Source organism: Columba livia, chromosome 4 (genome assembly GCF_036013475.1).
Source record: "Columba livia isolate bColLiv1 breed racing homer chromosome 4, bColLiv1.pat.W.v2, whole genome shotgun sequence".
Lineage (NCBI taxonomy): Eukaryota > Metazoa > Chordata > Aves > Columbiformes > Columbidae > Columba > Columba livia.
Genome location: NC_088605.1, coordinates 32,065,646 through 32,091,625, shown reverse-complemented (window position 1 = coordinate 32,091,625; position 25,980 = coordinate 32,065,646). Strand labels below are relative to the sequence as shown.

Here is a 25,980-nt window from a genome sequence, read left to right as displayed (position 1 = left end):
GAAATTAATTCAAAGCCAAAAGTTTTGAAATCTACATATAACTGTAGTTGAGTTATAATATTTGATTACACACTTTGATCAACTCTGAAGTGTTTCACAAGTGGCTAATTTCTCTAAGTGTTGTTTTACCAAACATGTGGTTGGCACACTGAAAATCAAATAGTAGTATACTATTTACAAGTAGACAATTGCAGCTATTTTAGGAGGGAGGGGTTAACACAGACATCGTAAATCCCACCATTCTTACCAAGGTCATCAGTGGCAAAGGGTTCAAAATTTGAAGATGTAGACATGCTACTCCCATTGTCTGCATCATTTTGTTCACAATCTTGACATGCTTCTGTAGAAAAGTTTTTGCCAAAAGTTTCCTAAAAAATACCAAACAACTGAATACTAAACAGGAATGCACGATCCTCTCACAGATGCGTCAACAAGCCAACAATTCTTTTCAGCCACACGCTGTGGTATCAAAACCTGTCACGAGGCTGCCTGCCTGGGGAAGAACCTTACTTTCAGGATAGCAATCCATGAGGTGATTCTACCATGGCTGTTTCAAATACTTCAATTGTAAAATACATAAGAAACTGCAAAGGCATCAGTGATTTCTAAAATACAAGAAAAAAAAAAAAAAAACACACCCAAAATGCCTGTGGAATCTTGTGATCTTGCCCTGACATTACTCACAAGAGGCTTTTGCCTCTTTTTGAATGTCAGTTTCTGATTTATGTCTCTCTCCAAGTTCTATTCCTCCCTGATACATCACTCATTTCCAGCATCAAGTATCCTACTATGTTTAATAATTTTTGCATTAGGATTTTCTTGCATTTCTTTGTTTAGAAAAGTCTATATAAGTCACTATTAATTTTAGAAAAAATCAGTTGCTAGTATGAATATTTCAGTACACATGCATGCATGTAAATTGAAAGATAGGAAAAGCTGACACTAAACTAGCTTCTGAACTTGAAAACTTACATCATCTGTAGAAGCAAGGCTTTCACTGGGAGTGAGTTCAGAATTTGATGCTATCCATGCTGCAGAATTCAGTGATTTTGTGCACTTCCCTTTTTCATTGTTCTCAGATAAATGTCTGGTCACTATATCCTGGAAAAGATAATAAATCTATGCTATGAAAAAGCATCTAATATTTGTTTAATTCATACACAAGATCAAAAATTTTATGCATACCTGTAGAGCGTATAGAGCTCTTTGCCTCAGGTAATCTGTATTTAGCAGCTGAAGCTCATGGAAAAGTTCAATAAGAAAGTGGGGACGAGACTCATTTTGAGAAATAAGAGTTGCCACTTCAGAATAAATTGTGTCTCGTAAAGCTTCAAACATAGAAAGATCACTACCAGTTTCTGCAGAAAAAAAAAGGAACTCATTAAGTACTTGACATGCATCAAGTTGAATGAAAACTGCCTATTACGTATCCAAGTTACAGGTACACAAATTATCTCTCAGTCACTGTAGATTCCATTATATAGCTGCTTTCTTTAAACTTTCTCATTTACTGGAGGATAAAAAAGACTTAAACATTCTGAAATAATACTTTATGCAGTCCTTTACACACAAAATAAAATATAAAGCATTCATAGAACTAATCTATTTTACAATACTGAACAATATTTTTAGGAAGTATTCTTTAATAAAGAGAATGCTCCACACACAACAACATAGCCTTCAGAATAGGTATTCAACACTGAAAACTGAGTTTTTAAGATATTTCAAACAAGATACCCAAAGGTCTCACGTTGATAAAATACTAGTAGTCCACACTTTTGCAACACAAGCAACAATATTAAGAAAACTCTAGACCCAATTCAAGAAAGCCACTCCTTCCCACACAAGCATGAATCCTGCATTCTCATACACGTCTAATATTACTTCTGTTGTTCACATAAACACCTCTTACCCTTAAATCCTGTTACATATGTATGAGAAGACAATGTGCTCCCTAGTAAGTGTCCTGTTCCTTTGGAAGTTAAGGATTATCCTTGCATCACAACAGTTAAATTATTACATACATATTTTGGCAAGTGTTGAATGGAAAAAAGTTAAATTTGGAAAACTCAGATAGCTTAACAGATGCATATTTGTTAGTATTCAAGTTAATGAAGTTATTAGCAGTACAGCATGTTACTGTCCAACTTGATTTTTTGCAAATAGTTTACCAGTAATTTTAAGCATTGAGGCAAGCTTTTTCAACCTTTAATAAGCCACCAGAAATCACTTCCCTCTCCTCATTAACAAAATGTAACTGTAGCTTTTAAACATACTAAAAATACCTACTGAAATTAGTTTTCTGTTGTACTATCTACCTGCATATTTTTCCACTTGCGATTGTGACTAAGAACATGATAAACACATTCTCCACAACTGTAATTCAAAGTAGTGTGTATCATTGCATTTCATGCAAATTACAAGTACCTTATCCTGTCTTGTTTACAGAGAAGGTGCTGCAATAGTACTAATTTTCAACATCTGCTAAACAGTCTGAGTTTTAGGACCAAAGCTGAGAGAAAAAAAAAAAAAGTAACAGGACATTGTTGAAGCTAAGCAGTGAATGCATTACCTGGCGCTTCAATGCATGCATTTCTGTTAGACTGCTGCAGAATTCTCCTAGCATGCGCTGTAGGAAAGTGGGGATAGACAGTGATAAACACAAAAATGCGCACCAGAAATAAAGACAGGGTCTATACAAAACAGCAGGAGGAAGATAGCTTAGTCATCCAAACCACATCACAGCTGCTTATTGTGAGAACCTTGCCAGTAAAAGTTTATTACATATACCAATAAACAGCTCTTAGTGTGGACACAGCTACATTGACAAAGCTGTACATTGTGCTACAATGATTAAAACATCTGCATCTTTCAAACGAAACAAAGGTAATGGCAGAACCTAAAAAGACACAGAACAGAATATTTTTATGATCTAGATGCAAGAAAAGCGGTACAGATGGCAAAAGTGTAAGGGTTTATGTGATGTTATAAGACTGAATTTTAATGATATTTGATAGAGCTCCTTTAAGCATCAACAGAAATAAAACATGTATGCAATACAGGATGTAGTTTAAACACTAAACAAAGTTTCAAGCATTGTGTAGTTACTTTCCATAAAAACACCAACAAATGGGTGAGGTTATTGGTTGGTTAGGTTTTTGATTGTTTTACTGTAAAACGACTGTTTCTAAATAACTTCAATCAAGTATCTAATCTACAGAAAACACCCAAAAGCAACCAATACTCAACTTCTTACACACTTATATTTACAGCATCCTTAGAAATTGAAAAGCAAAATCCACATGCTAAAAATACTATACTGTCATCCTGTCATAATACACTGCTTTTAAATAATGTGTTAACTACTAGGTACGGAGGTCCTTTACTCTGACATTCACAGAAGAATACCTGAAGACATTTCTGTAGATCTACTGTATTTAATGATTTTTTCCAGTTGTTCCCGATTCCTTTTGCTGAACACCTTTGCATGACCAACCTCTTCAGAGTGTCTGCTTTTATTGCTCTTGCAGGGTTCACACACACTAGAAGCACTGGCACTTTCATAATCTTACGGGAGGAAATGAAAAGGAAGAAAAAAAAAAAAGCTTACAAAATGTTTTATTACTTCTAAAAATTTGTTGAAGAGCAAGCTCTAAGATGCGAAACACCAAGGATGTTTCCTAGACCAAAATTTTCCTCTATACACTGGAGCCATGCAGTAGAACTGAATCCTCAGTGACTACAACTATACATACTAGTACTGCCCTTCTCATTCAATATTTTACTGAAGCACATCTTTCAGTAAGTCATCCAGTTTGAACATGAAGACATAATGAAGATAATTCTGGTGCCTTATTCCCAATCTTAGTGTATCTGCATCCATTATCCATTCAAATCACTATGTCCTAATCAGTTATGCTTTTTATTTACTGAAATAATAAAAATCCTTATGTAGTTATGTAAAATCAATTCATATACCAATAGCTTATTTTCATTATTATAAGTACCATTTATGCAGAGTAAAACCTTTGGAATGTAATGATTACAATCCAAGTTGAGTTTGCCACGGTATCTAAGATTACTTTACAACCTACCAATATTTGTAATTCTGCCTTTTAGCTGAGAAGAACTCTTCCTCTTATTCTTCGATTTAGGTGTTTTATCTTTTGATGCCAAACTTGCTTGTGCTGATGCTTTTCTAGATTTAAATGTCTTTGTCACAGTAGTGGGGTCTACTGGATCAGGCATGCTACTAAAACTCTCCAAAGACTCTTCATCAAACTCTCTTCTTCTGCTCATATCAGACTGATTTTTATGATTGGAAGCAATGTTTTGTACTGAAACAGCAAAACTTGCTTTCAGCTGAGACTGATCATCTTTTTTCACGTCCTGGCTATCATTAAGCCAAGCTGATCTTTTTTCCATTTCCTCTTCAGGTTGTCTGTGACTCCTCCTGTCAGGAAGAAAGGCAGACAACAATATATCACAACCTAGTCTCTCCAATAGAAACTGCATGCATTGCCAGGCAAATAGCTACATCCATAATACAAGTTTTCTGCCTGAGTTACTTAGTCATCAACTGAACACTGAAAAAAAAAAAATCTAGTGAGAACTTTTCCAAATGTAAAACAGAAGACATCTGAAGAAATTCACATTTATCACTGATTTCATCCTCAATATACTTATGCAGCTATTGCTGTGCTCAAATAATTCGATAGGGCAAAACATTTCTTAAAACAACATTCATTACAATCTACAGTAGTACAAAAAGTAAGTATTCACTGAAATTATAACCTCTAGTTGTTTAAACAGCTCAGTTTCAAAAAACATCGAAATGAAATCTTCCTCCATTTAAAAAAATGTATCATAAAACCAGTCCAACATTGTATTTCACCTTAACATATTTCTGAAACGATACATTAGTTAACATACAGAAAAGCAGAACACTTTAGTGAAGAAAAAAAAAAAGTAAAAATATCTAAACTGGAAACTGCAGAAGTAAAGCTCATCTTGTAATTCTATTATTTACCTGGGAGATAAATACCCTAAAAGAATGAGGAATTCCCACAATCCCCACAAAGGAGAGCAAGGAGAGGAAAAAATCATTAAAGGAGAGTTGCACTGTCACATTAAATACCTTTGTTTTTCCGCTCCATTAGAGGAACTGCTTTCAAAAGGTTTGGGGAACGCCATATACTCAGTTTTCCCAGATGCATTATGATCTAGAGGATGTTGCTGCTGCTGCTCACTGCTGTGTGGAGAAATATTGTGTGCAAAATCTCCAAAACCAGAAGGAAACACTGGATTATAGTTAATATCTACAAAGGAAAAAAGTCAGAAAATGCTACCTCAATTATCTCTGTGATAAGTCAAATTTGAGACATATTGTGTAGCAACATAAAATTATGAAGCCAAAATACAGTGGGGAAGGTAAGCAAAAACTGTTGTCATCCTTAAAGCACTGTAATAATCAAAATGATCTTAAATGCAGGTTTCAAACATTATTGGATACTACACATGCCACTACAATCCTACTAGTGGAAAGATGAAGGAAATTCAAGAAATCCCAATAAAGAGGTCCTACAAGTGAAGGTAAAAATGACATCAGTTCCAAAGAAGACAGAGTTCTGCCTGCATGAAGGCTTTATCAATACTTCAGCAACCATCAAAGTGGCAAGAAATTTGCAATGGTACAAGTATTCCTGTATCAAAAATAGCGTTCCTGTATCAAAAATTGCATGGTCAGCAGGACAAGGGCCACACCTGGAGTATTGTGTTCAGTTCTGGGCCCCTCAGTTCAGGAAAGACATTGAAGTGCTGGAGCGGGTCCAGAGAAGAGCAACAAGACTGGTGAAGGGACCTGAGCACAAGACCTATGGGGAGAGGCTGAGGGAGCTGGGGTTGTTTAGTCTGGAGAAGAGGAGGCTTAGAGGTGACCTCATCACTCTCTATTGTACTACCTGAAAGGAAGTTATAGCCAGGTGGGGATTGGTCTCTTCTACCAGGCAATTAGCAATGGGACAAGGGGGCATGGGCTTAAACTCTGCCAGGGGAAATTTAGGCTGGATATTAGAAAGAAATTCTTTACAGAGAGAGTGGTCAGGCATTGGAATGGCCTGCCCAGGGAGGTGGTGGACTCACTGTCCCTGGAGGTTTTTAAACTGAGATTGGACATGGCACTTAGTGTCATGATCTAATAAATGGACTGAAGTTGGACCAAGGGTTGGACTTGATGATCTCTGAGGACTTTTCCAACCCAGTCGATTCTGTGATTCACAGGGCCAAATTCAAAATAGTTATTTTAATTTTAGAATCTTTATAGTAGTCGCAAACTGAACGTAACTATTCTTCTGTGCAGGTTCCACATAACCTTAAATAAAACACAGACTTTAAAATCTGAAAGCTACAATCCAGGTTTCTGCCTATTTCTTGGTTTTCTGAAAAGGCTGAAATACATTACTAAGACAGCTTTAAAAGCTTCTAATGATATAGTAAAATACCTAATTTTTTTTTTTCCATTTCAAATTAAACAGTTAAAGTAGATTTGGTAACGAGATTAGCAACATTGTACACAAGTCACCAGTTACTCTGTATCTCTGATGGGAAGACAAATTAGTAACACACTCCATTCACAGGTATTTCAAACAAACATAAGCACTGGAAGTTCTCAGAAAAAGAGACATAATTACCAAGTGAAGAAAGGCTGGGGGAGCTGGGTCTCTTTAGTTTGGAGAAGAGCAGACTGAGGGGTGACCTTATTAATGTTTATAAATATATAAAGGGTGAGTGCCATGAGGATGGAGCCAGGCTCTTCTCAGTGGCAAACAATGATAGGACAAGGGGTAATGGGATCAAGCTGGAACACAAGAGGTTCCACTTAAATTTGAGAAAAAACTTCTTCTCAGTAAGGGTGACAGAGCACTGGAACAGGCTGCCCAGGGAGGTTGTGGAGTCTCCTTCTCTGGAGACATTCAAAACCCTCCTGGACATTCTCCTGTGCGACCTCACCTAGGCGTTCCTGCTCCAGCAGGGGGATTGGACTAGATGATCTTTTGAGGTCCCTTCCAATCCCAAACATACTGTGATACTGTGAATTACCAAGTGTCACCTTAAAATTAGAGGGTTCACTTAGAACATAATTAAATGATTGTTGAAAGTTTGCAAAAGCTTATTGTTGGTCAATAAACATTAATACGTTCATTAGCATGTTCATTCAAGGACTTTCAATATAAAGGAAAAATCAGAGTTCATATTAAGATTTCAATTACATGAGGGAATGGTAATTTTAAAAATTCATATTACTTTTCACACCTGCAGTAACACTTACCTGGAGCAAAGGAAGAAAAATTAGTAAATCCTGGTACATTAAACAGGTTCAAAGGTTGTGGAGGAAAGCTGAACGGACAGAAAACAGGAGATGGAGGTGGGGGTACACCACTGCCTCTATCCTTTCTTGATGACTTCTCTTCATACCGTTGTTCTTCTTGCTGACGCACAAGATCATTTAACATTTGTTTCAACCTTGAAAACAAGGGAAAGCAAGCACTTGGAAAAAAGCAGTGCTGTAAATCTGTACACAAGTAATTTGAGATTCCTATTATTTCACTTACCCCATGCAATGTATGCAAAGAACTGCTCCATTTAGATAGTAAAAAAAAAAAAAAAAAAAACAACAACAAAAAAACCAAACCAAAACAAAAAAAACCTCAAGACAAAACCAACTTGTATTTAATCCTGAGTGACAAATGGTTTTAAAATCAACCACTCTGTACTAAGGGTCATATTTACAGAAGTTAAACATTCTTGCAAGAACAACAAAACATTGACTAGATACCAAAAAAATAAGCAGGCTGAAAATGAAACCTGAATAGAAAATACCAAAGATACAAAATATTTACAGAAGTGGCATACTTAAAAATTTTACGAGGCCAGCGACTACATACCAGTTATCAAATAGAAAAGAGAGATGAAGAGTTCGAACTTTCATGTAGTAAATTAAAATTACTATTATTTTTTTTTTTTTCAAAAAAGATCATTCTTCAGAAGGCAAAAGTCGTACATACAAATGGAGCAAAAGTAAGCATAAATTCTGACTGACAACACTAAGAGAGTATAAAAAGCTTTTCCACCATCTTTCCATAACCATTAGAATCCAGAATCTTGCCAGGTAGCGAAGACTACAGACATACAAGCATATTCAAGGAAGGTAAGTCTAAACCAAAAAAGCCAAATAAAGGTATTGCAACGGATTTTTGGAAGAGATGCCAACTTTCAGTTCTCTTCATGAAAAATTACTCAAAAAGAAGCATCTCAAATGCATTAAAGCAGTGGTAAAAAAAGAACAACCAAAAATGCTGCATACAATTTAAAAAACTTGTAATCAACTAAGAAGTTCAATAGTCTCATATTTAACCATTATCCATCATCTTTTATTCACATAACCATGTTCTCTTGTTACTGAAGCATTTCAAAATCCACAGTCGAACACTAGTACAGGCAACAAACCTCTGGACGTTATTCTGCTGCCATGTCAGTTGAGTGTAACACTGGTTTAGCTGATGCATAATAAGATGTACTTGTGAAGATGCAACATTATTGGGCATCATACTGTAAGGGCCTGTAAGCAAAGTCTGTAGAAGACAAGAGAGGGTCTGTGGAAAGAAAATACATGACAGTGACCAATAGAACTTATTGCTGGAAACATTTAGAGGAAAAAATAAACAAACAAACAAAATCAAAACCAAAAAGACAAAGTAAGAACAGCAAAATAACTGCTCTTCATATTTACCTGCTGATCCTGCATTAAAGTTTGACAAATGCTGACACTAAATTCATGCTGTTTCTTCAACTGATTGATCTGCTCTTGCCATCGTTCCTTTTCTTCCACATATGAAAGTTCAGACATCCACCGAAGGTTTTCCTGACGTCGCATACTTATGTTTTGCTGTTGTCTGGCCTTAGACAATGGACGATAATTTCCATCTGCTGAAAGAGGACGGTAATTTTTCCACCTGGGTTGGGGGGGAAAAGAATGACGACAAAAGCTGACATTTCAAACCACTTCTTATGGTACTTCCATTATCTAAATTATCTTTCAGTTGTATGTCAACAACTCACTTGGAACAGGCCATTTCAGCATGCCAGCTGATGACCCATGTGATTTTGCCAGTCCAACATTAGCCTAACCAAACAGACAACAATCATTCAACTGACAACCACTGTCAAAAAATAAATGCTAAGGATGTTTCTGGATCTTGTTTTCAGTATCATCCATTACCAATATATAATATGTACTCAGATGAAAATAGAAGCCACCAACATAATACATTAAGAATTAAGAGGCTCAGCTACTGACTAGAAGGTTGCTATCTACTAAAATTATTTTGGTATCAAAACCAGAGGAAACCAATTGAAGAGATATACATTACTTTTAACATGGAATTTTCATCTAGTCACACAAAGCTTACTAAGGAAATCAGTCAGGCAAGCAAGAGTTTAAAATATTCATGTTAATTAAAAATAAATCTAATAAGAAATAGTTTTCAAAGCTGCAAAAGCCAACAATTTGAAAGCAAAAAAATAAGCTGGTTTAATTCTCTGAATTACTTTTTTTGAAGAGACTAATCAATAACACAGCAAAAATTTCATACAGGTTATCTTAAGTTGATTTAAACAACATGTAACACAAGGAACTACTGTAACACAACTGCAGAGCTCAACAGCAGACATTTAATACGAATGTAAATGGAATAAATAATCAAATTAGCTATACACATTGCAGCTACAGAGACTCAGACAAGAAAGTGCCATCACACAGAGCTCCGTAGCAAGCAGGACTTTGCACTTTGCTGTAAAAGGATGCCTTGTAACTAATGCAATGCTTCTCTCCCACCGCTTCCAAACATACTCTGACAAGCATCAGATCAACAAGTAATGCCACTAACCTATCCTTGTTTTCTTTAACAAAATATGCATTTTCTGGTACGTTGTTATTGGGATAAACAGAGAAGCTGTCATTCGCACTTGACGCATCATCATCATCTTCTTCTGCCTGACCAGCTCCATCAGAGAGATAACCATCTTCATCTCCATCCTCTTCATCTAGTGCACACTGCGTAGAACCTCCCCAGGTAGCCATTGTCCTACTGAACATTTTTTTTTTTTTGGGGGGGCGGAGGGGGAATAAATAAAAAAAAGAAAAAAAGAGAGGGATGTTTGGGAAGGGAGGAGTACTGGTTTTTTTTTGGTTTATGACAAATTATTAGAACAATGTGTTGACAACTACAAGACTGTCTACCTTCAATTAATCAAGTTGCACCAAAAGTAATTTAAACATTACCTCACCAATATAAAATGAAACTAGTATTCCTCTGATACTGGGACAGTTAAATAAAACTGTTTTGGAAAACTATCACTTTACTATTGTTACAAATGGTGCAGAGATTAAGAAAAATTACTCCAATCATTTGGCATTTTCCATACATTCTCCTCAGGTGATTTTTCACCATTTATGGAGCAGGGGAGACTAAATACACGTGGGAAGACCCATAAAACTGGCAAGTTAACAACTAACAGTCACTTTACATAGTCAAGAAATTAACTTATTGCTCTGTCATATCATCATATTCAGTGGTAGATGAAAACAAGAAACTGCCCCAAGGCTGACATCTCGCTTAACAGAAGCACCAAATAACACTGACTCATGTTCTTACTTTTCAGTCCTACTCTGCTGTGGAGTACGCCGAGCTTCTGATCCTTCACTTTTAACAGACGCAGCAACAGTAGATATTGTTTCTGCGAGCTCTTTCCTCCTCTGATGCTCAGCCATTAGAGCTTCCAGTTGCTTTCTTCTTTGTCGCAATTCTTCTCTTAAAATCTCATGTCTTCTCATCTCAGACCATAACTGCAGTAAAACGGAAACCATCAGAATAGAAACAAAATAAATGCAACCTAAACTAAAGCAAGTTAGAATTCCTGTATTTGACGCTGCGCTTATACATTTTTGTTTAGGCACTGGTATTATACTGTAACTGAGGCCACACTAGAGAAAGCTGCAAAATACATCCAGTATTTATTATTTATCTCAAATACTACAAAATCTAAGAAGGTAATGAAACATTATAAGACAGAATTTTTCAAGAAAAGCAGCACGTTTCACTGAACGCTGTTTTTATCATATAATTTATGCATTATTACTGAGCTCTCTAAGTAGCATGGCAGAATACTACCATCTGGAGACATCTGAAAATTGTGCAGAGTACTTCTTTGATAAAGTAGAGAATGCAACAAAAAGGTTTTCTGCAACCTGTGGAAATTCAAGTTGCCGTGTATGTTTGAACAAGACCTAAGGAAGCCAAGATTTGCAAAGAAGAACACATAACGGGTAAAGATACAGATAAGAAAGAGGCCTTCACCTTAAATTAGATACAGTGAGAGCATAAACAGCAAGGTACTTTTACAAACACGTAAACAGCATAACACAATAAACCAACTGTGTAAGTGAACCAGACTGGAAAATGGAGACTTAAGAGAGAAAGGCAAGTGACAATGGACTCAAGTCTGAAAGCAACTGAACTAGCTGGTGGTGCTTGGAGCCGAGAAGTTTTCCAGCTAAAGTCTATACGTAGTTTGATAATTAATAACACAAACTGTTTGTAGAGTGTTAGCAATTGCATCAGCAGATTCATTTTAGAGAGAGCTTCTTTTTAGCAGGAAGAATTCAGACCTTTTATTCAGTGAAAAGAGATAGGTTGTCCTATAATGCTTATTTGGAAGATGCCAAAGTTGTGATATTCTCGTCTTGGAAAACAAAAATTTGGCTTTTAATGACAGTAATACAGGCATTGCCCAAGCAGCATCACCTAACCTGTTAAAAAAAAGTTTACAAGAATGCTGATGCAACTCACAAAGAAAGTTATTAAGGGCGGGAAGGAGGACCTGGGTAACTACAGACCAGTCAGCCTTACCTCCATCCCTGGGAAAGTGATGGAACAACTTATCCTTGGTGCCATCTCAAGGCATATCAAGGATAAGAAGGTCATTAGGGGCAGTCAACATGGCTTCACCAAGGGGAAGTCATGCTTGACCAACCTCACTGACTTTCATGAGGACATAACAAGGTGGATAGATGACGGCTGGGCGATGGATGTGGTCTACCTTGACTTCAGTAAGGCATTTGACAGTCTCCCACAGCATCCTTACAGCTAAACTGAGGAAGTGTGGTCTGGATGATCAGGTAGTGAGATGGACTGCGAACTGGCTGAAGGGAAGAAGCCAGAGAGTCGTGATCAATGAGGTAGAGTCTAGTTGGAGGCCTGTATCTAGTGGAGTGCCTCAAGGGTCAGTACTGGGACCAGTATTATTCAATATATTAATCAATTACTTGGATGAGGGAATAGAGTGTACTATCACCAAGTTTACTGATGACACCAAGTTGGGAGGGGTGGCTGACACACCAGAAGGCTGTGCTGCCATCCAGCGAGACCTGGACAGGCTGCAGAGTTAGGCGGGGAAAAATTTAATGAAATATAACAAGGGCAAGTGTAGAGTCTCATCTGGGTAGTAGCAACCCCAGCTTCCAGTATAAGCTGGGGAATGACCTATTAGAGAGCAGTGTAGGGGAAGGGGACCCGGGGATCCTCATGGACAACAGGATGACCATGAGCCAGCACTGTGCCCTTGTGGACAGGAAGGCCAATGGAATCCTGGGGTGTATTAGAAGGTGGGTGGTTAGTAGGTCGAGAGAGGTTCTCCTTCCCCTCTACTCTGCACTGGTGAGACCACACGTGGAATATTGTGTCCAGTTCTGGGCCCCTCAGTTTAAGGAGGACAGGGAACTGCTGGAGAGAGTCCAGCGCAGAGCAACAAAGATGATGAAGGGAGTGAAGCACCTCCCTTATGAGGAAAGGCTGAGGGAGCTGGGTCTCTTTAGCTTGGAGAAGAGGAGATTGAGGGGTGACCTCATTAATGTGTATAAATATCTAAAGGGTGAGTGTCAGGAGAATGAAGCCAGGCTCTTCTCATTGACAACCAATGATAGGAGAAGGGACAGTGGGTGCAAACTGGAACACAGGAGGTTCCACTTAAATATGAGAAGAAACTTCTTCACAGTGAGGGTGACAGAACACTGGAACAGGCTGCCTCAGGGGGTTGTGGAGTCTCTTTCTCTGGAGATGTTCAAAACCCACCTGGACACCTTCCTGTGTAACCTCATTTAGGTGTTCCTGCTCCGGCAGGGGGATTGGACTAGATGATGTTTTGAGGTCCCTTCCAATCCCTAACATTCTGTGATTCTATTAAAAAAGGTATTTTTCAGATATTTGTTTCAGATGTCAAGTCTAGCTAGCAGTTTGCATCCCATAACCCTACACACCTACAAATGTGATCACAATTTTCAGAAAGACTAATACCCAGACCATTATGTAAGATATGAACTTCAGGGGAAAAGAGGAAGAAAGCTGCATAGAAGACAAACTAGGTTTCAAATACTGCCATCATTTTCTTCATAGATGACCTGCCTGTGGTATACACTATCAAATGTTGACAGCACAAACTCAAAATTAATTCAACTTTCACATTAATATTTCGCAACAACTGCTATATTTGGGTAAAGATCTTTTGCCAGTTCAGGTCAATATTTCTTTATTTCCAAAAATTAAATGAAGAAGTTATATATACTTTGTTAGAGTGGTTACTACTCCACTCCCCATGCCAAATACTTAAAAATGTGTGCAAGTTACTGAGACCTTTTGACTTTTTAAACCTTTTTTAAGTCACAGAATATCAAGTATGAAATACCTCATTGCCTACTGGTACAGATTCATCAAATTCAAGTGAAGGCTTGCCAGCTGTGTCATTCATGGCTGGAGTTGATGTTGCTGGTGAAGTCTGTCTATTTGCTGTGCAGTCACCCAAGCCAGCTGACAACTGAAAAAAAAAGCAAAATGGCAAAATAGAGTACAGTAGCTGCCTAAAACTTACCTGCTCTTAAAACCCAACCCAGTTCAGTCTTTATGAGATAGGAGAATTGGTGTTCACCGAAAAGAGATTTTCAAATTAAGGCTAAATACTTATTTCAGAACTTAGCCAGGAATCTACAAACCTTATTTTTATGTAGTATAATCTTACATAATGCTGTAGATGCACCCAGTATTGATAATTTACTGCTTATTTCATAGGAAAAAAGTTGATCTTCGAAGTATATGAGAAACAACAGTACAGTGTAGTTAAGTTTGACTACAACAAAGTGTTGATCATGCTTACAAGACACAATATTGTTTCAAAATACCAGACCATGCAAATGGCTACTGAGGAGTGAGGATGCAGTGACTGGCAGGTACATACAGGCAAATGTCAAGCTGTAACTAAGAAAGAAGGTTCTGTGTCTTTCAAGATTTTAAATCAAGGCTTTTGAGGACATACTACAGTGAAATCAGAGCTGAACACAGCAACCGCTGAGCAAGAACCTACAGTGTGACGGGATAACCAAAGCTCTTCTATAGGCTTAGAAGTCCAGTTGCTTACAGGATACAAGTACTGTCAATTTAAAGTTTTTCCAGTTTTTATAGTGAAAAAATGGTGTGAAATATATTTTATGTTTTGTTGCTCAACAGCTTAAGAAAGCAAAGAAATACATTCCACCTACTTGAAGATCAGGACAAGCTTTCTGTAACACCTGAATTTTTTCTTGAATTTCAATCAGTTTTCTTCTTTCTTCTTGTAACTGCTTAAGCTCCTGTTGCTGCTGCTGGAGTTTAGCTTCATAAAACTTCTCTCTGTGTAGATAGTTATTCCCATATTACTTGGCAAGAAGTTGCCTAAAGAATGATTGTATTATCTTTTGACAAAGGCATACCTTGCTTTTTCATTCAGTTCTACATCTTTTTGTAATTTGTTGGTACTAGCTCGGACATTGTTTGGCTGCTGCTTTGTCTCTTCCATCTCACCCAAAAACAAGTCACCAATATTAGATGCATTTGCAATTGTTGTCTGAGGTGCTGGATCATCATCCTAAAAGGTTGTCAGGAACACAGTTAGGCTATTTCCAAGTTGATACACAAAACAAGTTTAGTTTGTCTAAACCCATTTTTCAAAACTAAACAGTCTCAATAGCTTTATCTTTAGTTCAGATCACATAAACTGAGAAGTCATCATCTTCATGGTATCATGACTTTAAATTCTAAGTTAAATTATCTTAAAGTTAAAGCTCACGCTACTGAAATTTCCACTACAAATGCAAGACAATTTGTCTCTGGAAGCATGTACCACTTGAGTTGTATTTTATGCCTACAACTGAGTGGATGGAAACACACAGACATGTCAAGAAACAAAGGGGGAGGTGAAAAGAGAAAACGGAGGTGAACAAGGGTGCTTAAATACTGTAGTCAAGAAGTTAAATGTTACTATTAACAGCTTAAAATAAAACCATAATTACTCTTGAAAGATAAATCTAAAATATTTTAGAAACAGTCTTCTACATGGTTTTCTATTCCACTTTACTTGTTTTCTTTTTCTGCTTTCAGTTCTCAACCTAAATTGAAAATATTAAAGCTGTAGCCACTGTTCTTTTGTTTTCCAACATGATCATTCTTAATACAGAACCTGCTGAACAGGAGAGATTATCATCAGTGACCAAGTATGACACAGTTATGCCAACCTACAGTACCATTACTCAGTACATACAGATAAGCAGCCTTGTGAACATGAAGGAAAGATTGAAGATATGCCATTAATTAGGTTATTTATTAAGGAAGCTGCTGTATTATCTCTCATTCTGATTTATACTACTGTGCAGTTAATGTCTCTATAGTGACGATAAAAACAAGCCTGACCCAGATACTGAGAAGTTTTGATAGCAGTATAATTCTGAAATAACAGCAGAATGTTTATACTTATAGAAAACACTTCCTTATTGAGACTGGTTTTAGAGTTCTCACATAAAGCCTTTACATTTCTGATACAGCTATGTGTATTCAGTATGCGGATATTACACTAGACGGTGCTCAAATGTGAGCCTCTGCAGGGGCATTAGATTCATGAAAATGTTTTTAATAAACATCACTAAATTAACATAAGATTTTCTAAATTTAAAAACAGTGTCAATTCATAGCTGACCCTCGAGATTCTAAAAAAAAAAAAAACAAACAAAACAAAAAAACAAACAAAAAAACCACAATCCAAATACACCCCCACCAAACTCAACCCCAAACACCCCAACTCAAACATATTGCAACATCCGAAGATTTTAAATTGAACAATACTGCAAAACCTAGGATTCAAACACTAAAACTGATGAATATTCATTATAAGCTTAAAAATGTAGATCAGTATCATTAAAAAAATATTAATACTTCTTGGTTTGTATTTTGTAACCAAGTGCTAAGGTATTAAGGCCATTCTTCTGTTAGGTTAGTATCCCCCAGTAAAATTCCAGATTTGAACTGCAGGAAGTATCACTCTTGCCTTCAAAAAACCCAAACGGTATCTCTTTTTCCCAGCATAAAAATGAGTACTTTGAATATTACACTAAGGAGAGTGATTTTCCCTATTAAAAGCTATACACTACATGAAATAAGATACATTTTTGTTGCACAAATTTATATTAATAAAATACCTGCACCATAGCAGCAAGGTTTTGTAATTGTCTAAGTTTCTGTTTTGCAGCTATAAGCCTATTGATCTTCTGCTCAAACTCAGCATCTCCAGCAGTATCACCCAGGCTGCTTCTGTGACTAGATGCAGAATCTTCACTAACTCTATCTTCTTCCACTTCTTCATCTTCACATTGGGGTAGGCCAATATCTTTGTCATCCTCCCTATTATGACAGTCTGGAGGCAGGGAGAGGAGGAAACAAAACAGCACCAGTGACACATTACTGAATTTCTGAAGTCCATCGTAATTACTGGACATTAGAAAAATATCAGCTTAATGATTGGGCTTTTGAACATTTTGCTCATCAAACAAGGTTTTCCCAAATTCTCTATAGCTATCAGAATTATTTGCACCAAGACTTAAAATAATTAGAAGATTTCAGAACATACCTAAAGGTGACGACATTTTTAGAGTCCTTATGTTAGCAGCAGATCTGTTATTTATTTCACAGTCTGTATTAAGATGTCTTCCATCTCTGTTATTAGTTCCACACTGTACATTTGAGTTGCTATTTATGTCACTCCAACTACTGATTCCTTGAGGATTTCTAGGGCAAAATGCATTACTCATGTTAACTTTTTAAGAACTGATATTGATGGAATTTTACTTCAGCCATTTTATTAACTGGCTTTTATGGGAATTTGTCCTGACCCTTTTAAAAAACAAACAAACAAAAAAAATAACCCCATATCAAATCAGTCCAGACATCTGGAATCTCTCAATATCCATCTCTCCAACAGATATTTTAAAATTTTTTTAAGCAATCAGAAGCAGCTACAAATCATCATCTGCTATATATACAACAATACAAGAGGTTTTCAAAGTATATGTCTATCTTATAAAAGATTTGTGTGATTCATACCTAAATTAGTACTGCTTTCTGCACAGAGTAGATCCTTGATGCACACAGTTGCCCAACTGGACTATAGCTCTAAATGCCTCTCTAAACTGAAGTTTGGTTTTATTCCAATTATCTAGTCTAGGCCTGTTACCCTTCTAGTGGAATTCCATATACATAATTCACTGCTTAAACCCAAAAGAACTACAGATTTAGAAGTCTCTTATAGTGATTTTATAAATGTCCAATCTAATCTACATTTGCTATATAACTAAGTTACCAAAGACAAGATTATTATATAATAATTTGTTAAAAGAGAGCTACTTCAAATTAAAAATTTTGGAAAATTCATGTCAGCACAGAATTAAGTTTCTTCTGGTTGACTAAAATAATGTATTGCTTCAGGAAACCTGTAACAACTTAGCTACAGAAATTTAGGATGACAAAAAAATATGACAACCTAATATTTGTAACAGGCTGTGGATCCTCACGTTCAGAATCACTTTCTGATTCTTCGGTTTCTTCTTCTTCCTTAGTGTTTTCATTCACAGAATCTGTCATCATATCAGATGTTTGCTCATAGTAGTGAACTAGCTCACGTAACTCATTCAGCCTCTTACGAACTTCATTTAGTTTCCTGAGGAGAAAAAAAAAAATAATTGTGTTTTGCCATATTAATCAAATCTACGTAGAGTCGAAAAGCATATATAACATTTATAGTTTTTAAAAGTCTCCTGCCATTTTCTTAGTTATAAGACCCTTCTCCTTGAAGCTCTGAACTTAAATAAGTGTCCTGGGCCATTTACTAAATGGTCTATAATATTAAATTAAGTAGATTAAGATATAAAATGGTTTCTTAACACAGAACTTATTAAAAAAAGTAACACTCAAAAATCACTAAAGCACAGTATGCAAAACAAAAAAAACCCAAAACAAACAAACAAACAAAAAAAAAAAAATCAAGAACTTTTACTGAAGCTTTTCTGTTGGATTTAGATTGTCATCTTCTTCACTCTCATTCTGAGAAACCAGGGAATCAGGAGGATAGGGAGCAGATGCCAGGCTATTTGATTCGCCATTGACAACAGTTACTATGCCTGCAGGACCAGAAGCAGCTGAAGTTGTACTTCTTTGATCAATACTTCTTTGAGGAGAACCTGAAGCAGGAAAAACTACATAAAAGAAATAAAGCTCATCAGAACAACTTGCAAAAAGGAATCTGCTTTAGTGCATTATGTTAAAATATAACTACTGGAAATATTGCCAACATACGAAACAACAGTTAATAATTTATTTTCTTAGAAGAACAAATGCTTTTGTCTTAAGTTTCATGGCATGCAATGCCAGTAGGCAGAAAGTAGTAAGTAGCTTTTGTAAACGAGACTTCAGTCAGTTACTTTTAGCATTATCAAACTTCAGAAGAGGAAACTTTCATGCTGTGGGTCTGCCCAAAGAGTTATTTCCAAGGGCTTACGGCTGAATTGCTTTTAACAAAAAAAACAAAAAAACAAAAAAACACAACATTTCAACATGATAAAAATACTACAATTTTTTTTCCTCTGCTCAGCTCTTTTGTCTACATGCTGTAGAACATAGATTTGAAAACTGATGTTTGCTTTTTTCCAGCTACATGAAATCATATCCAAATAAGTCCATATTATATGAATTAAGTACACGTAGAAAGATGGGGTATAGTAACATAACTGTGAAATCAGTCTGCCCTTTTCCAGGAACATGCTTCCAGTGCCTCATTTCTTAATGATACCCAGGATACACTGTGATCACCTCTCAGAAGTTTCTAGCTATAGGACAAACTTCACATGTACAAATGTATTTCTAGAATTGGAAAACGAGAGCATCAAGTAGGCCCATATCAAGACTTTAAGAAAAAAAAAGCCATCTAAAAAAACAGGTCAAAACTCTATTCCATTCAGACAGTTGAGTTCCTCTCGTACAGTCTATAATTGAAGTCCCTGAGACTAGTGCATGAGAAAGTTTTTTGGTAGCAGACAAGCAAACCTCATAACACCATAGAGCAACTAATATCTGAAGTGCCAAGCACATAAACACAGATGTACAGTGATATAAATACAGAAAGTTCAAGTTCATATGTTATGATCCACGGGTCAGCTGTGTCACAGACAAGCCTTGAAGAAAAAAATCGTGTCATCACATCCTCACATTACTCAACTTTGATGGTATAAACTAAAGTGCTACTAGCAAAAAACACTTATCATTACTCCTAGAGCTCTCCCATCAAGCCAGAAATTTATACAGCATTAAAAATCATTTATATAATATTGCCCCAGCACAGCTTTATCACTCTCATTTTACTAACCAGTTGCAAGCTAAAAGACCATGTAACAAATATACCCATTAAAAAAAGTGGTATTCTTGAAAAGACACTATATTTACTTACAGGAGGAGTTATTTAGATGTTGGTCACGAAGTGTATGAAGTTCTCCTAACAGTTTGTCCATTTTTTGCTTTTTACCCTGCAACATTCGCATCTTGTTAAAAAGCTGCGCCTTCTCATCTGACAGGCGTTCAGACATTGAAGAGTTTCTGCTTTGTGAAACCTCTCTAGTAAGTGAAAGACTTTCTGCTTGCCTTCTATTGTCTGGTACAGACTGTGTCTAAAAAGAGTAATTTAATTTTATTTAGAGCACTATTTAAAAACACAAATAAATTTTAAGAAACAAAAACCCCTTACAGGCTTGCTAGACTCAACACCGGAGCAAAGAAGATTATAAAGGGAAACTGATACTGAAAAGACTTCTCATGATATCCCAGTTAATATGTTGAGTTAATTCATAATTATTCTGCAATATAGAAACTACTTCTCTATATTTGCAAGGAAAACTGTGAGACAGAAAGATCGGCCAGCTAATAACTATTAAGAACAAAAAGATGCTGAGCTTTCAAGTTTGAGGGAACCCTAATTAGTCTACTAGCATATGCACACAAATAAGCAAGACAAATACCTAACTGCGGTGTTCAAAAGAATGAGACGAGATCATGACAAAACTTAGAGCGCAACCCATGGACTGACCTGAGAATCATGAAGTTGGTTGTGAAAGCGCTGAATTAAGTCATTCAATTCTTCATTCAGTTCTGATGTAAGGCTTACTCCTGAAACACTACCTGTAGTCTCTGTTACAACTGGGCATACAGAAAAAGAAGGAAAAAATATAAAAACTTTCCACAGCAATGAAATACAGGCTATTTGATGAAAATGTCTGGTTTAACAAAAAACACCAATAAACTGCACGTCTTAAAATACAGCAATTATTTTTAATGTCATGTCCTTCCCACCAACTTTACTCTTGAAAGATTACTTGCATTGCAGAAATACTAGTAAATCAACTTACAGCTCCTCTGTGAAGAACCATAAAAGGACTTTGTAACTCTATTCTGTGTTTTGCTAAAAAGTTCAAAGCAAAGTGAAAACCATCAAGTCTAAGGTTGATGAAAAATTTTGCTTGTTAGAAACAAAGTTGTTATTACTTAGTACAGCCAAACTGAGAACAGTGTATGTAATATTACTTGCTTAAAATAATACATTAACATGACACCAAGCTTTCATCTTGGAATAAATTGTAATCTTTATAGCTGCAAACACAGTCTTGAGGAGTTGTCCTTCAAAAAGCTTTGAAAGGAATATATTAAAAAGAAGGCTTTTTTCCCCTCCCTGAAAGTTCAAACAGTACTAAGATATGGATCTAGCAGTGGAGAGATCCAAATAACTCTTTCCCCAAATATGAACCAATGCTTTATAAGACAAATCAAGCACAAATATTATTTTCCCCACAGATCAAGACTTTGTTACCCAAACAATGAAGTTTCACTGTTTTCAAATTTTAAAATATTTCTTTTGCCCTGTGTTGAATCTGAATATTTACATTTCCTGCCCTACAGTTCTGGCACGTACCACATACCTTTAAGTCAGTCAACACAAGCAGCCGTAAGAAAGTTATTAAAGAGTGACATAAGTGGAAAGGTGAAACAAAACAAAGAATTTTAAAAATGTTCTAAGTTATCATAAGTAATTCTATTTTCTACCCACTTCATCTACCCACTCCTCATCAAGATGCAGTTTTGTATATTTGAGAAAATAAGAGAAAGCAGATTTCATCACAGGTCTACTGCCGCAGAACAAATAAGAGAGAAGCAGTTACTGAAAATGAGAAAACACCTTTCTATGGCACTTGCTTCTTTTGCTCCTGTGGTAGCTTTCTAAAAGTTCTCTACCTAACAACTTCCCCACTTCTCTTCTTACATTAAAATCTAGACTTTCATCAACTAGTTCCACTTTCCTTCCTATAATCTATCCAGTTAAGGACAAAAGAAGAGGCAGAAAGAGCAAGGAACCTTAAAGAGAAGTTTTGTAAACTGTAGAAATCAGTGCTTATATATATACAAATTAATTTATTTTAAATACCAAAAAAATAAGTGTAGTAAGAACTGCCATCCCATCTATCCTCTAATCAAGCCTAGTGGCAACTCTAATGGGGAACAGTAACACACACTGAATGTGAACTTGCTCAGTGCAAAAATGTCATTCCCTATGAATACACACACAACTGTACCCCATTTCCAAAGAGAAATTAAAAAGACTGGGGGGAGGGTGAGCTCAGTACGAATTCCCAAGAAACCAAAGATAATCCACATGTCAACAGTGCACAAATCAACGACAACTTTCTCCCTTTCACGACTGAACTCTTGAGAAAACAACTCTGCTGACACTCTTTAAGCAGATAAGCAAATATCAAAAAGAAGTCTGTGCCCCAAAGATAACTTCTGAAAAGTTGGGAATATATAAAACTGAATTAAAAGAATGCTTTTGAATTGAAGGTTATAACATAATGGTAGTCCTCTATTATCAGCAACACACACCCAATTCACATGGCACAGAATTTCAGAGTTCTAGTTTAATATTTATTTATTTGACTGCTTTAGTAACTTCCTCCTTTCGTTTATTAGATAAACCCTTAGTCTAGCAATGGCATTAAGCTGCCAAGCAACCAGCCACCAAAAAAAAAAAAAAATCCCATGAAAAAGCAAACAAAACCTCAAAACTACCAACTGCCTGTAGCCAGAAAGATGTAAAAAGGGAGAGAACACTATTTCCCCCACTCTGATTCTTTCCTTCAGAGGCTTGGTACAACAATGGAGATGAGAGGCAGACTCCTGATCTGATGAGGTAGACTCATTCTTAGGAGGCAAATATTTTCCTTTCAGGATTTTACAAGCCATAAAATCAGCTGTGCCGGTTTAACTGACACGTAATTTTACAATGTTACATTGTCAATTATTTTCAGAAATGGAAGCCTTGCAGTATTTTTTTTTTTAAGTGCATTATAAAAAAGAGACTTTTTAATGCGTATTCCACAATTGCAGCTTTCATCATTCAATCGGCATATTAACCTGCTATCAAAGACACACCATCATTCCACATACCAGAATCATCCATGACAGCAATTGCTTGCTCTGCTTTATGCTGCAAAGCAAGAAGAGCTGCCTGTCTTCCTTGAAGAGCCTTTAATTGCTCTTGCTGTTTTAGCATCCTTTTCAATAAATCATGCTGCTTCTTCAAGTTCTCCAACTCCTCTTTAGCCTCCTGTTGAGGATCTCTAGCCTGAAAGATAAGGAAAAATATAACAAATAAATCATCATGATTATGGTAAAGTACTAGTGACAGAAGCATCAAAACAAGCAGTACTTCCATAGAATCAAACAGCCTGGTTAGTGTAAAAAGGTGTAGATGTCACAGCTTCACCTTTCTAGTGGTGCTTTTTAGTCTAAAAATTTTAGACATCCAGCAGGGAGAAGCCTGTACCACCAAGACATGCTCACCACTTCTGCAGGTTACGTTTTTCTTTTAGAAATCCAGTCAGTCACCCTGATGTGCCCCAAAGACTAACCCAAGCGTTCCTCATTTCAGCAGAATGTTTTGGGCAGTTATTCTTCTCTAACCTGTAATGTGTTTAGTTTTGTATGCTACATTTATGCCATAGACACTAGAATAGACCAGATTTAGGTAAACCAATTTCAAAACAAAACCACGCATAGAACCCCTTGTATACCACATTATGAAATACATGGAAATAGGTCTGAAGGAATGAAAGCATGTTGGGCAGTTAAAATACATTAAAACCAAGTTATTTTCATCATCTTATTCCAATTAAAAGCTGGAGATTTGCTTCAAAATGTTTATTCAAGTATTGTCAGTGAATTAAGTATTTTAATGAGACATCCACAGTTAAGATTCTGATCCTGTTTGAAGTGTGATTATCACACTATACAGAGAAAACCATGGAGAAATTTGCCTCCTTTTTTGTTAAGAGTTGACAAGTATTTAAAAAGAACATTACTAAAGCCATCATCTTCTTTCCACATAGTGCTGAGTTTCTGAAGTACAAAATTCTCTCAGTCCAAAAATTTCACACCAAATGTCAGAATAGAAGCAAGCATCTTATTAATTAGTTCTGGGTACCATGGAATGCTCAGCTTTCCAGCAGAGAAAAAACACAACCAGAATCTAAACTTCTCAAAGAAGGTTCACTAAAACTAACACTGCAATTGGCACTGATAATTCCTGTTAAATTTTCACCTTTTCTGTGTAAAGCAGAGTAGAGACAAAATAGAGTACACAACGAAACAAACACAGGAAGGAATAAGGGGATGCACCTCAGTCTCACTCGCGTATTAAATAATCCAAGTATTATCTGAAGTACCAGTTTTGACTGAGTTCATTGAAATCAAATGAATTTTTCAAGCTTAGTTCTACATTTAGATTAATAAGCTTGACAAACATTTAAGCCTTCTAGTTTATTCTATGGGAAGAAAAATAATCAAACTTAAGATTTTTTTTTTTTTTTTTTTTTTTTTTTAATCAGAGTAAGAGACAAAGCCATAGAAAAGCTGGTAACAGATAACAAAACAAGTTTTAGACTCCAAGCCCCTTGGCCTTCCCTCTTCCAACCAAATATTTATATGAACAGCTATACAAAAACATTTGTGGAACAAGTTAGAGCTACTATTCTCTAATTTATTTTCTCTATATGACATTAGCTTAAATTTGCATTGGTAGACTATTAAGTGTAACATGACAAGTGTCTGAAAGTCACATACACAATGTTTTCCCAGAAAGAGAACAGCAAAACTAGAAAGATCACCTACATAAAATCAGAACACCGGCTGTAAAGAGTTACATGTAGTACTTTCTCTGTCAATGCTTACACTTCAGTAGAGAAAGCTGTCAAACATCTCTATTTAAAGAAAAAAAAAAAAAAACAACAACAACAACAACAAACTCCAAGCAAAGACGAGTCATTCAACTAAAAGACAGCTGGATACAGAGAAGCAGGCCAAATGGGAACATTCGCTGTGAGTGACAAATACATTTTAAGCGGTTAACAGGAAAAAAACAAAATCAGCATGTATAAACCCTATTTGAGGCTAAAATAATATTTTGAAGTGTACCTTTGAAGGCAATCCATGTTCTCGGCTATTAATCCTACAAGGCCAGATTTCCCTGTCATTCAGGGCAGCTCTGTCATTTTTCCCTTTAGGGCTTGCAGTAACATCAAAGTCTGTAACCTGTTCTTGTGAAGCTGAATTCCCTAGTTTGTCCTCAATGCAGGGCCGAATGCTCAAACTAAAAGATACCTCCTTTATTAAATAGTTTAGTATGTTAGAATTTGAACATGTGCTCCAACTCAACATGCATTTTTACGTTACAAACCTACCCACTTTTATCAAATAATGAAAACTAATAGCAAACAAAATCTACTAAAGGGCAAAGACATTTTTAGTCATTCTTAAAATTTTCATAACAATAAGGCTCCACAGAGCCATCAACATTATAAGACTAGACATATCCATTCTGCATGTAATATATTCAGGCTGCATGTAAAGAGAAATTAGATACAAAATGAAGAGCCAAGCATAAAACTAAAACCCATTTTGCAAAGATGAAGGAAAATACAAGTTCACATGCATACTTCTTAAAAGCTGTACTTGTCTTTTTCTGTTTGTTTGGTTTTTTTTTTTTAAAAAAAAAAAAAAAAAGAAAACAACACATCTTACATGTACACCATTTTTTTTTTCTTTACAGGGATAGAAGGAGTTCTTACAAAGCCAAAAATAATTACAAAACTTCGTAATGTTTCAACTACTGATTTCTTTCTAAGCATGTAAATTCTCCTAATCTGTAGAAAATTGAGAGTACTAACTGGCTAAAAGAGTACCAGCTTTCCAGTATTTTTCCTCAGTACAGTAGTATTGGAAGATGTAAAACATAAGTTATTAAAATGTTGCTGTATCTACTACAAGAATTGTTTACCACATTCATATTAAAGCTTTTATAAATGGAAAGCAAGACTGTCTGTGTATCTCAGAACTAAATTGAGAACATATTTTCTAAAAGGTGCTCATGTCTGCAAAAAAGGAGAGAAACTTCTGTGTTAGGTTAACACTTCTAGTATAT

At 36.0% G+C, this 25,980-nt stretch overlaps 1 protein-coding gene across 50 annotated transcripts in view; it reads right to left on the bottom strand.

Annotated features, from left to right (window-relative positions):
- The window catches only part of PCM1 (pericentriolar material 1), a 47,277-nt gene that overhangs the window by 13,351 nt on the left and 7,946 nt on the right, over nt 1–25,980 (bottom strand). For 15 of the 50 annotated variants that reach the window (XM_021285863.2, XM_065061053.1, XM_021285865.2 and 12 more), the window contains 22 exons: nt 22,950–23,127; nt 20,542–20,651; nt 19,909–20,125; nt 18,463–18,661; nt 17,950–18,126; nt 17,041–17,198; nt 16,613–16,827; nt 14,855–15,009; nt 14,645–14,774; nt 13,798–13,926; nt 10,713–10,903; nt 9,945–10,145; nt 8,789–9,011; nt 8,506–8,651; nt 7,328–7,521; nt 5,138–5,318; nt 4,095–4,453; nt 3,409–3,567; nt 2,573–2,629; nt 1,186–1,358; nt 973–1,101; nt 248–368 (listed from right to left, as the gene is read on the bottom strand). In XM_021285863.2, coding sequence (XP_021141538.1) covers nt 248–368; nt 973–1,101; nt 1,186–1,358; nt 2,573–2,629; nt 3,409–3,567; nt 4,095–4,453; nt 5,138–5,318; nt 7,328–7,521; nt 8,506–8,651; nt 8,789–9,011; nt 9,945–10,145; nt 10,713–10,903; nt 13,798–13,926; nt 14,645–14,774; nt 14,855–15,009; nt 16,613–16,827; nt 17,041–17,198; nt 17,950–18,126; nt 18,463–18,661; nt 19,909–20,125; nt 20,542–20,651; nt 22,950–23,127 — 3,802 coding nt within the window. Of the gene's footprint in view, nt 1–247; nt 369–972; nt 1,102–1,185; nt 1,359–2,572; nt 2,630–3,408; nt 3,568–4,094; nt 4,454–5,137; nt 5,319–7,327; nt 7,522–8,505; nt 8,652–8,788; nt 9,012–9,944; nt 10,146–10,712; nt 10,904–13,797; nt 13,927–14,644; nt 14,775–14,854; nt 15,010–16,612; nt 16,828–17,040; nt 17,199–17,949; nt 18,127–18,462; nt 18,662–19,908; nt 20,126–20,541; nt 20,652–22,949; nt 23,128–24,974; nt 25,164–25,980 lie in introns of all 50 variants that reach the window. The other 35 variants (XM_021285854.2, XM_021285862.2, XM_021285855.2 and 32 more) reach the window with 11 other exon arrangements.